A 12822-nucleotide genomic window follows, 5' to 3' on the forward strand; every position below is an offset into this window, starting at 1 on the left:
AGGTCATACTGACAATCTGTGGTTGTAGTGAGGACCTAATATATGTAAAACTCTTAGAACAGTGTCTAGCATGTAGAACCACTGAAAAAAGGTAGTGATTTTCATTGTTAGTGTTATTCTTGCTCTCTGATTCCTGTGTCATGTGGAAAGATTCAGTGTTTCTGGAGGGCAGGGAAATCAACATATTTCCCCTAATATTGTGTGGAATACACCAAAGGTCTGTAGACATTTATTGGAGGGTTCAGTACCTTATATTTGTGGGGTGCTCTACAATAGCCAAAGGCCGGCAACATTATTGTCCATTGAAACCTCATTACAATCTTGTGAGGTCATTCTTGTCCCCATTTTACAGATATGGAAACTGAAAAGTAGACATTAAGTGAATTGTCCAACGTCACCCATAGCTGGCAAGTGCAGAGTCTCCAAGTCCAACTCTAAGTCCAAGGTCAGTGAGAGAGAAAGGCAGAGATGCCAGGAATTGGGGAAAGTTTTTCTTTCCCAGCCCAGGTACTTCTCTTCCTCCTTCTAGTTCCTTCTTAATATTGCCCAAACCATGAATATTCTGGACCGTGAAGCCTGCAAAAATGAGGCCTCCACTCATACCACAGAATTGATTTAGGAAAGGGAATGAGCAGGAGAAGGCTATTAATACAAGATATCTTCGGCTGTGACCGTGGCCTCTTCTATTTTGGTCTTAATCTCTGGGAGGGGAATTTGACTAATGGCCACCGCAACCAAGTTTGCAGCATGAGCTGAGGCGCTGGCTACGCAGATCCAAAATGACTTTTCGTACTGTTCGTCCACCACAACAAAGCGAAAGAGCCTCTCCTGAAAGTTGGCGATTCGTTCTGTCAGGTCGTGAAATTTCACCGCGGCCATGAAGCTGGTGATGGCCAACGCCACGACTCCACCTGAAACCCAAAAAGGTCACCATCATGCACAGGTCCTTTTTGCAGTCGTAACAACTTTATGTGAGGTGGCCATTCTGTGGCACAGGTAACAAACTGGCTTGGGGTTTAAAAAACATTGTTAGGGAGACACAGATTTTAATTTGCTTTTAAAAGCTGCAGACAACCCACGCAATGTGACAGGCAAGAGGTGTGAGAAAAAGAGAATAAGCTTCATGTTAGATTGACTTTGAATCTCGACTCTTCCAATTATTTTTCCCTTGTCCAGTGCCATCCTTTCTAGGGTATCCACATTTGAATAAGTTCAATCTCTAAATATTTTAGAATTTGGATGTAGACCCTGAGAGCGACATGGGAAGATAAAAGAACACTTAGTGTAGATTGGGGTTTCAACAGAGTAGACTGTTCTCTCCTTTTTTACTATCTTCTTTCCATGCTTTAGATTAAGAAGAGATAAGAGAAGGAGGAAAGGAAAGTAGAGAGAGGAAACGGGAAGCATTCCGAACTTCCCTACCTGTTGCTTCAAATTCTCTCTCCTTCTCTCTTTCCCTCCCTCCCTCCTTCTCCCCCTACCTCCCCCTTTTCTTTTCTACTGCTTTGATTTTAATTAATATTTTTTAAAAAACATACTTACTATACTTTTTGTTTACATCATTACATCTTCATCGAATAAAATTTGGACTCCAGAGAAGGATGAAAATACAAATTTACTTTTATCTTAAAAGCCAGGTGTAAACTCTTTAAACATTTTAGTATATTTCTTTACATTTCTTTCTCTTGAAAAAAAATGAGTATTATGGTGCTCTCACTGTTTTACACTTCATTTCTTCCCCTCACCTGAACATTTTTCTACATTGTTAAATATTCTGTTACAGCACCACTTTAAACTGGTACATAGTGCTTTATCTTAGTGACAGGCCTAATTAATTTAATTAAGTCTGATTAAATGTGATCTTATTTCTGGATATCAAGATTCCTTCTAATTTTCAATATTATAAAGTGCTGCAGTGAACCCCTTTTTCTGTACACTTTTGTGTTCTTTTCCAGTTATTTCCTTAGCATAAAACTCTATTGGAATTATGTAATCAAATGATATTCATGTTTTTATGCCTTTTGACACTAAAGTTTTGTCAAATTGCCTTTTTAGAACTTGAGTGTAGTGTGTTTTTCCTGAGTGTTTGTTTTCTGAGGAAGGAAACGGAGAGACAAGTGTTTACTTAGTAAGCAGGACTGAGCACTTTTTACATGCCAGCACTGTGACGACTCAGGTGGAAAGGAACAAGACACCTGCCATCCAGGTGTGCGGAAGCCATGTATGTAAATAATTCTACAGGATGGCCACAGTCTGAAAACACAGGCAGATACATAGCAATTGACTTAGTGACATTACATTCTAAGACATGCTCAATCAACATTACCTGCTGTTATACTCTGTGGTTACCTGTATAAGGTAAAGGTGAGGGGTTACTGCCGTAATGATACCCAGACCATTGGATCTGGGTTTTCTGAAACAGACCTCAATTCTTACGATTTTGTTATTTTCATTACAAATAATTTTTAAGGTTCAAAATTAAATGTGAGTTATTTTTTATGTATCAATATATTCAACACACACACACACACACACCCCTTTTTTCTTGGTGTTTGGCTTGGAAAATAGGTCATGACGGTCATAAAAGAGATGTCATTAATGAAAGGACAAAGGGTTTAGATTCATTTGTACCTGGGTTGGAATCCCCACCTCTGCTACCTATTGCTGTGTGACCTTGGGTCACTTTGAAGTTTCAGGCTCTTCATCTGTAAATATGGGTCAAATAATACCGCCTCCTAGGGAGGTTGTGAGTTTAAACAAAATCAGCAGGTAAAACGCCCAGGTTCTGTCTCTCCTGTCATTTATGAGGGTTCCGCCCAGCCTGCCGGCGCTCCAGCTGCTGCCTCCTCCAGGTTCCCCGCCTCGTCACCCCCAGCTGTCTGTCTGCTCTCTTCCCTCACCCTGACCTTGCTTTGCAGCTCTAATCGTCAGCCACTCCTGCACGCTAAAGATTTGATTTTCTATTGTGATACAGAGATTCTGCATTTTTTTTAGTAAAGAGGGCGTCTGTTACAGACTCAGGGAAGTGGAGGCCGAGGGGGCATGTTCATTCTCTCACACCCTCTGTGCGGTTTCTTGGAACTCAGCCTGGTGATGATGGTGCGGCCACGAATTACTCCGCCTCGGGGCCTTCCTTACCTGCGAGGACATTCCATAGGCAGATGCCCCCGGGACCGTTGACCGCCTTGTACGGAACCTGGATCATGTTGAGAATGGCAAAGCCCATGCTGACCAGAGCCAGGGGCAAAGCCAGGAAGAGGAGAAGCAGAATCGTCACGTGGAGACCCGCGTTGAGCTCCTTCACCAGGTGTGGGAAGACTGGGGAGAGAAGACACAGCCGCTATGTCAGTGACAGACCTCGGCTCAAGTTCATGGAGCCCAAACCTGCTGACCACGAAGGCTTTAACGGACCAGCGTGAGGGCCGAGCAGCGAGTGCTGGGTTTTCAAAGAGCAGGAGCCTTTCCAGATCAACTCATGGCCCCAGATTTGCCACTTGTCAGTTGACCAACAGTCCTCTCTTCCTTGGGGTGGATGCCAAGTCACAATGTGCCCCAGCGGGCAATTTAAGTTGCATTGACCTCGCAGTGCTGGGATCTGGTGTGAGCTGAGGCACACAAGCCCTGAGCGGTATCTCTTTAGCAAAGGAGGCTGCAAGTAGTCAGTGAACGAGAGCCGATCGCAAAGCTTGAATCTGGGTCAGAGAGTTGCCTTCATTAAATCAGAGAGGCAGAAGGGGTCTCAGGCATATCTGTAAAGAGGGCGGCAGGGTGTAGCTGAGCACACCCTGCATCTGGCGTGCAAAGATCTGGTTTCAATTCCCAGCCTTGCTCATTTGCCACAACTAGAATATAGGACCCTCTGAACCCTGCCCTCCATCTTACAAGACTGTTGAGTGGATCAGGTGAAGCGCAAAGGGATAGTAAGAGTGCCCACTTTGGGGCACCCTCTTGGGTCCCTCATAACTCAATCCTTACGTTGCACAACGCTCTTTTAGAATATTGAACGTCCGTATTCATGTGGCAGGATAATTTAGTGAAGCATTCATTTGTACTTGTTTTCTCTATATTGGCGAGCACGTCCTAGCGGTGAAGATTAAATGATCTATCATAGCAGACACCTTTATGTGACTATTGGCTGGGAAAGACTCAGTTCTCCAAAAGGGCGGTTGTTGCTTTTATTATTTTCACTCTCTGACTTGGGGCAAGTGATGTAACTTCTCAGAGCCTCATTTTCCTCATCAGTATAATGGGGATAATAATACCTGCTCAGTGTAAGCATAATACCTGCTCAGGGTAATCAACGTTTACTGAGCATAGTCATGGGCCATTTTACGTTTGTTATCCCCTTCAATCCTGTGACAAGGATGTGAGGTAGATTTCATTAAGTCCTTTTCCCCACAGGTTTGGAGACATTAGTCTCTTATCTCTGGGCAAGGTGACCCTGAACTCTATATAGGACTATAGTCCTATCTGGCATATGGTATATAGAGTTTAGATCACTGTTTTCAGTAGTTATAAATGGAGCCTTTACAATGATGAAAGCTAAAGAACTTGTGGGCATACTCATTCTTCTGCAGCTATTCCAGGATTGCTAGTGAATATCCCCTGGTCAAATCGGGGTCCATCTCATGAGCTCCAAACTCCCTGCTTCAGCATTTCATACCACTGATTAGCACCTCTTTGTCCCCCTTCGGGAGCCAGGATTCAAATCTTTCCTGGTTCCACTCACCCCCAAACCCCCACCCTTTTCCCCTCTGGTGCCTTTGCTGCTCACTGCCTCCCTTTATTCACAGAAGGTTTGTCTCTCAAACCTGAGAACTAGAGTTTCTGGTCCCTCTCCCTTTAAAGTGTCTTTCCACTCAGAAGTTTCCAGACACTCCACATTTACGTCCTTAGTTCTGATTTAACTTTCTTTCCAGGTCTGTCTTTCCGTTTATAGTTATCTCCACCAGGTTATCACATCAGCACTGGAAACTACCGTGGAAAATAAACTTCTTTCCGCGGGATTTTTCTGCGTAAGCCTTCTCTCTTCCCTTTCCTTCCCTTCCATCTCAGTGTTCCTTAGTTTTTTTCTTTTTTCTTTTCAAACTCTCAGCCCTGTTTTACTCCAAACGTGCCATCTTACGCCTGATGACCTAATTGTTTCATTTTCCTTTCTTTCAGCACAATCCTGAGAACACGACTAGCATAGTAATTATCAAACGTTTAAAATAGAAAATAATCACTATGTGATTGGCAAAGATCGAAAGGTTTGCTAACACACTGTGTTGATGAAGGTGTAAGGAGGGAGACACTGTCAAACATGTAGGAATATCATTTCATACACTTTCCTTAGAGGGCAATTTGACAGGGCTATCAAAGCAATTTCACTTCTAGGAAAAGCACTCCTACATGTGCTCAAAGCTGCATGTATCGGATACTCATTACAGCAGCAAAAGACGAGAAAAACGAAAATATGAGTCAATAAGAGATTGACTTAATAAATTAAGGTACACCCACAAAATGCAACTTTTAAAAGGAACTAATCATATCCATATGATGATATGAACCCAGCTCCGGATTTGACTTAATAAAAATTTGAGAAATAACCATATTAGAATGATGGGAAGAGGGAATTTGGGGCACATGGATTGATGTGGAGAGGGGTTGTGAAAGCGTGCCCAAACCTTCACTTACATAGTAGGACGCATATTGACTATATTTAAAAAAAAAATCTTTATTGGCAAAGGCTGAATCTCATTCAGCTCCCACATTCACAGGCCAAACCCCAGTGCTTAGGACCTCCCAGTTATCTGAGATCTTATTATTTTTAATATGTCATTATTTAGAAATTCAAATCTTTCCTTGGGAGTTTTCATGCCTCATTTCCTTCCATTAATGATTTTTTGAGGGCCGATTCCACATTTGGTCCTGTCACACAGTGCCACCCCTGGAAAGCTGCTGTTTGTTTGCCTTTCATATTTGTACCTAGTTTCCAAAAGCTTTAGAAGTCTCTGACTTAAGGATTAAATATAAGTTTCCAGCTTGAAATCAATGACCATAAACACATATGTTCCATGGCGAAAAATGACAATTGCTACACTGCACACCGGGCACATATATGCGTTTTTGCTGTTACTGGTCCTGGAAACCCACTCTCACTCTGACAAACTGAAGAAAAATACCGAAGTTGAATAGCTCAGCCAAGTAGTCAGGAAGTGCTGTCTTCACCACTTTGCTATAGAGCCCATAAATAGACCTATACAGGGCCTAAAAACAAATCAGATAACTTGGACAAGCAAAGATTGAAAATTTTAATCCTAGTATAGCTGGAATTCTAGAGGTCTTATTTTAAATTCGAATATTCGTATTTTGTATGCATTAGAGCTAACTCACTTGAACACCAGAGGTGAGTAATCATTCTATCAGCATCTAAAATGAGATAATATCTGATTATTAGATCATTTGTTTGCTCCCGATCCCAGAGGAGTCCAGCAGTCCCTTTCACCCCGACAAGGTAAATAAGAAAAGCATGAGCTTGGGTGTCAGAGCCAGGCGCTGGCTGTTGATGGAATGCTTGTGGGATGGCAGGTGGGAGGGAACCAGAGAACTAAGAACTGCCAAGCACTTCCCGTGTATCAGGCATTACATCAGGTGTTTTTGCAGAAATGATTTCATTGATTGATTTCTTTGATCCCCAATTTCTTCATCAGTAAAATGGGCATAATAAAATCTTTCCTCTAGGGTAGAAAGTTTTGAAGGAAATGAACTATGAGGGACGATCTGAGACACTAACGTGTCTCGTACTCAGATACTGTGCTTCTTTCCCAGACAGTCAGCTTCTGGAGGGCAGGCTTTCACGTTTCGTTCATCCCTATTTTCCTAAGGGTGCTGAGCCCATAAATCTTCAATAACACAGTTGAATGCGTGGAAATGGCTAAATTAATGTCTGTCTCTTTCTTTCCCCAGCCACCCAAACCCACAGGTTGACTCATTTTTATTTCAGAAGGTCTGGGTATATAAAAGGATCTTAATTGGTTGTGATGTACAGTTGACCCTTGAACTGCATAGGTCCACTATACGAGGATGTTTTTCATCCTATAAACAGACAATGTCAACTTACGGTATTGATCAATAGAGTACTGTGAATGTATTTTCTCTTCCTTGTGATTTCCTAAATAATATTTTCTTTTCTCTAGCATATTTTATTGTAAGAACACAGTATAAAATATACACATATATAACATACAAAATATGTGTTAATCGACTGTTTATGTTATCGGTAAGGCTTCCAGTCAACCAGTAGGCTTTAGTTGTTAAGTTTTTGGGGAGCCAAAAATTATGTGGAGATTTTTCACTTTGTAGGGGGTCGGTGCTTCTAACCCCCCATGCTGTTCAAAGGTCAACTGTACAGTTCTTTGGTTTTCTCTATGATCAGCTTGGGAATTGACTCTCTGGGGTGATTCTGTGGGAGACCTCTGTGAAGGTGAGAATAGAGAGTTTGTCCATGGGACGCAATCAAACCTCCTGACTCCACAGTTTACAAAGTACTTTCACACCCCCGTCTTTGCAGACCCGCACGCAGGCCCTGGGAGGAGAGATGTTTTTCTCCAGATCTGTAGTAAGTGACAGAAGCAGGTAAATCCTGACTCCATCTTGGGGATAAAAGAGCAGTGGTACGTCCTGCCGCTGCCTCGCACAGCTCCTTCGTGAAAGCACTAGGAGTGCTCCATCTACAGGCAGGGCACTCCTCTGGCTCCAGAGATCAGTAGCTGAACCATGGTGTCCCTGAACTGCTGCATGATAAAACCAGCCAAACACAGGAGCAACCTGGCCCCGGCGCCCCGAGAAGGTTTTCCAGAAGAATCTTATGCAAGGCGCTGGGAATGGATGTTTATGTACCCTCCTCTGGAACACCCCCCGGATAGCTGGAAACAACACTGTCTTGAATATTATTCTACTCAGGGATAACATTAAAACATCCTGGATGATTCCTGCGTAGTTCTGATGCTTCAGAGAGCAGACCGTGTTACATGAACCCAGGGGCTGGCCCTCATGACATCCGTCTGAGAAGGAAAGGGAGGAGAGAAGGGAACATTTATGAGTTCCTCCAGGGGGCAAACACAAAGTCTTCACTGCCTTATGGCTTCTGCTAACAGTAGTTTACATTTCTGTGAGCTGGGACGGCAGTGGTTTAATTAGCACTGCAGTGGAAGGGCCCAGTCTTGTCATAACCATCCTTTGGAGGAGGCCTTGGGAAAGTTGCCGGTCACAGATTCCAGAAGGAGCAGCATGTGGAAGAAAGCAGGAGTTTTGGGGTCAAATTGACCTGGGCTGGGACCTGGCTCTGGCACCCGTGGCTCTGTGACCTTGAGCAAGTTGCTTAACCTCTCTGAGCCTCAGTCTTCTATCTAGGATAAGTAGAACATAGGGCACATGTCTGGCATTTTGTATATGAACATTCAGTAGAAATGAATTTAAAAGTACTTTATCATTATTTATCTAACCAATGTTTTTGAATACCTACTATCTGCCAGGCGCCATACTAGGGGCTTGGGATCATCAGTGAATAAAACAAGATCCTTGCCCTCATGGTATTACATGCTAAAGGGGTGAGACAGATAATAAATAATAAACATAACAGATAAATTTTCAATTATGTAATAAGGTGGCTATCATGGTAACATGCTATATCATGCTATGTTAATTACCGTGGGCTATTTTTGTTATATTCCTTAAGCACCATTTTTCTTATTAAAGTCTTGGAATATTACTGCTGTTGAAGCTGTCATTTCCTTGTTCAAACTTTGGAACTTCCTTCATAATATTCATTAATTTTAATTACCTATAACTATTTTAAAAATTGTGCCATTTCCCCCTTAAAGGGTGTGTGTGTGTGTGTGTGTGTGTGTGTGTGTGTGTGTGTGTGTATGTGTGGTTTTAAAACAATCTCAAACTTCACAAAAATGTCAAGAATGGCACAAAGAAATTTTTTTCCCTCTCCTCAACCATTTGAGAGTAAATTTCCCTTTCATCCCTGAGTACTTTAGGGTCTATTTCTGCATAAAGTACAAAGGACATCCTCTTACATAACCACACTACAACCATCAAAATCCTTAGGTTAGCACTAAAACGTGACCGCCGTTGAATCCTTACACCCCATTTAAGTTTCGCTGGTTGTCCCAGTGACATCCTTTACAGCAATCAGACCCAGTTCAGAACCAAGTTCTGCATATATGGTCTCCTTTTAAGATGCCGCTGTTTGTGTGTGTATGTGTTTTCAGCTTTTTATGTTATGCTTTTATAATAGAGCTATTTTTCCAATATCCCTGTTCCAAATTAATTGTTGAGTACATGTAACTATTCCTGGAGACCTTTTTATTTATTGAATATACAGAACAAATATGTATTTCGTTCATGTATATAAATGATGCCAATTTGTATTAGTATATTTGTCATTGCTCCAGCTTCCTGTCTTTAGAAATTTAATGAGATATGTACCCTGGCCAGGTTCCTAAAAACTACAGTTCTGAAATCAAATAATACAATTACTTATCTTCTTTCATCATCATTATGTTGATTAATTATGATTTTGTAGGACAATGTTCTCACCAGCGATCTGTTTGTTTCTAAAGGCTTGCAAATATTGCCTTTTCGGTTTGGGTTTTTTCTTCCCAGAAGACCTGGCATACTCAGCCAGGCTTGGAGTCATGCTCTATTTACATCCAAAGCAGCTCTAACACCACACTAGATGCCAGCTGACACCTCTGCCCGCTCACGTTCACGGCAGCCAGTCCGTGAGGTCTCCCTGCCAGCAAACATCCAAGTGGGGCTTTGAACCGGGATAGTCTGATTCCAGAGCCAAGGTGCAGAGCCCTTTGCTTTCCCTCAGCCAGTGAAGGTTTTCTACAAACAGAAGTGGAGGCGGTCACCAGGCTCCCTGAATGTTCATTTCTGCAGGCAGTCTACATCCAACGGCTGGACTGGCTGAGAATACCCAAGTCACGTGCCATGTGTCTGAAGTCTATCTAGCTCTGCAGTTTCCTGGCTGGGTGACCTCAGGCAAGTTATGCAACCTCTGCAAGCCTCAGTGTCATCCTCTGCAAAATGGGATTGTTAATAATTGCCTTTATAAATTTGTTATAAGACTTAAGAGACGAGCCATGTGAAGCGCTTAGTAGAATGTCTGACATATGTAAACACTCAATATTTTACTAGTTATTATTAATAGAGGTAAACTATAAAGGTGTACAAATCCTTACTGCTCAAGTTTCTATTACCCTGTACAAAAAAACCAAAAAACAACAACAGGGTTTCTTGGTGCTGCACGAAAACCCTTGGTTACTACTGTGTCATTATGCCTTATGGTGAGGCAGCAGTAGACTTCCACATTTAGACATAAGCACCTTTCCAAATAAAAAAAAAAAAGCATTCTAATGCAGCTTTCCGGTTCCAGACATACTCACCTGTGAATTGGGACTGGCGGCCCCCGAGCCCGCACTGCCTCACCTTACAGCCTCGGAAGAGTCCGTAATAAATGTCCCCAATGAATTTGACCAGCTCTGGGTCAGTGGCATTGACCAGGTCCACTCCAGTCTGACAAAGGATTTTCCCACTCAGCCAGTGGGGCATGGCCAGAGCAACGATTATCAGGATGAAGGAGGAGAAGCTGAGTAAAGATGCCAGCCCGTACCACACCTTTTTGAACCATCCAGGCATTCTAGTGGGTGCAGGTCATCCCCCAGGTGTCCAAGCTGCAGGCGGGGGCCGTTGTCATCTTCCGGACACTCGGTAAGCCTCTGCTCTAAGGTTGGCTCTTCCAAACACACCATTTCAAGATTCCATGTCCATCCCTGGTCTTCCTTCAGTGTCTGCCGCCAGCCTGTGTTTACTACAACCACATCCGGAAGTCTCTGCAGAGACGGTCTTCACTGGACTCAGTGAAGAGGAGTGTGTTACTGAAGGAAGTAATCCTATATCTCCCACTAGACTAATGTTTCAGCCGACGGTTTAATTGTTCCTCGTTTCAAGTATTTAAATAACCCTGATGTGGACCTCTTAATGACGAGGAAGTTATTAGCAGGCAAAACCTGGTAGATCTGCCTGGGAAGAGACACTAACCATTCTCAAAAATGCAGCCAACGGAAGGCAAAAAAAGGAATGATTAACACTTGACTATTGCCAACAATGCATGGTATCAAATGTCCATCTCTTTGCTGTGTGCCCGGGCATTTCTTTCTCTAAAATGTCACTGCTGTCAGAATCCCCAGAACTGTTACTAATACCATGAGATGACTTCTGTGCTCAATGCTTGTAATTGAAATGTGTAAACAAGGCTTTATGATGCCTGGGTTTATCACTGGGTGAATCTGCTGCGGGTAAAACGGCAGCATGTGTCCATTTGTGGCCGCTGGGGCAAACTGGATCCCAACATGTACATTCGTCTTTTCTGTTCCCTGCCATCGGTGTCCCTGAAATGGGACAAGAAAGTGTTTTTCTAATGTGTTAGTGAATAATAATCATCCTGCTGGGGTCTTATCTCTTCTAATAGTGACAATCTCTCTTTTTCTTTTAATCTGTAGGCACTAGGATGGAGTTATCCCCTAATTTCTATCCTATACTGTGACTTTTTAAATTTTGACTTTTAGTCTATTGCTAAATGTCAACTTATTGTCCTGTGAGACTGGCAACAGCCACTGTCAATAGCTTTGGGGAGCAAAATTGGGCAGAAGGGTCACAGTAAAATACCTTGTTTGGTCACAGACGTCTGGAGGTGGTACAGGAGTTTGTGTTGCTAACCAACAGGAGTTTCAGGAACCTCACCAAGAGAGCACACGGGAGCAGAGACACACAGGAAGGGAAATGTCCTATTCCGTCCCTATAACTGGGGTCCACTTCTGTGGGCTCTCCACAACGAACATAAAGAAGAGGGCCTCTGAAGCTTGTGCAGAGCTCTACCCCATACAAAGGACTTTTGTCATATGGTTGTTCTCCCACAATGCTCAGTGACCCTTTGTGGCAGGCGGGGGAAGTACTATACTCTTCCAACCCTTTTTCTTAGGAGAAAACTGGAGGTCAGGGCTAGGGCTGGCGTTCAGGTCTTTGAAATACAATAGCTCATCTTCATCACAATGACCTTGAAATAGCAAGTGTGTGTGTGTGTGTTTGTGTGTGTGTGTGTGTGTGTGTGTGTGTGTGTGTGTGTCTTCTGGTAATGAATAACACAATGCATATAAAAGGCTTAGACGAGTGCTAGGCACATTAATAAACGACCAATAATATTAGTTATTCTTAAGCATGCTTTGAGAAGGTAAGATATGGATAATATTGTGTCATATTTCTGCCCCCAATAATGGACCCAGGTCAACATTTGGTGTTTTAGCGGTTAAGCAGTTATTTTCAGAAAAAATTCTATGGGAAGCAACTGACTTCCCAACAAGCCCTTGCCATGATGAATTGAAGTGTGCTTAAGCAGAACTCTTAACTACTGAAGACCTGGGTTCAAATTTCTACTCTTCTGGGCCTGTGGCTCTCATGCCTCAGTTTCCTAATCTGTCATAGGATTGTTGTGTGGAGTAAACTGAAATAACAGCACAGTGTATGGCATAGAGAGGGCACTGAATAAAGAGTGTCCTCTTCCGTATCCAGTCTTCTAGCAATTCTATTGCTGGTAATGAAGCTTCTGATTATAAAATGTGTTGCAGGATGCATCCTGTTCTTGAACAACGCATTTCTGTGTGCCTTATCTGACACAAGCTTATTGAGTAAATGTCTGTGCATCTGCTGTGTACAAGGCACTGTGTTTGGGTGGAGGGTGACACACACATATACGAGGTCGGACAA

At 42.8% G+C, this 12822-nt stretch overlaps 1 protein-coding gene across 1 annotated transcript; it reads right to left on the bottom strand.

Annotated features, from left to right (window-relative positions):
• Window positions 1-628: 628 nt before the first annotated feature.
• CLRN2 (clarin 2) lies at window positions 629-10792 on the bottom strand. Its single transcript, XM_033106607.1, has 3 exons — window positions 10446-10792; window positions 3139-3318; window positions 629-911 (listed from the first exon to the last, which is right to left on the bottom strand). The coding sequence occupies exons 1-3, from the start codon at window positions 10696-10698 to the stop codon at window positions 646-648; spliced, it is 699 nt and encodes a 232-aa protein (XP_032962498.1). The 5' UTR covers window positions 10699-10792; the 3' UTR covers window positions 629-645.
• Between the last annotated feature and the right edge of the window lie 2030 nt (window positions 10793-12822).

Source organism: Rhinolophus ferrumequinum, chromosome 5 (genome assembly GCF_004115265.2).
Source record: "Rhinolophus ferrumequinum isolate MPI-CBG mRhiFer1 chromosome 5, mRhiFer1_v1.p, whole genome shotgun sequence".
Lineage (NCBI taxonomy): Eukaryota > Metazoa > Chordata > Mammalia > Chiroptera > Rhinolophidae > Rhinolophus > Rhinolophus ferrumequinum.

Coding starts and splice junctions, on each gene's coding strand:
- CLRN2 (XM_033106607.1), bottom strand. CDS start 10,698: ATGCCTGGATGGTTCAAAAAGGTGTGGTACGGGCTGGCATCTTTACTC. Junction 3,319..10,445: donor CCGCCAGTCCCAATTCACAG/GTGAGTATGTCT, acceptor TTCTCTCCCCAG/TCTTCCCACACCTGGTGAAG. Junction 912..3,138: donor CCTATGGAATGTCCTCGCAG/GTAAGGAAGGCC, acceptor TTTGGGTTTCAG/GTGGAGTCGTGGCGTTGGCC.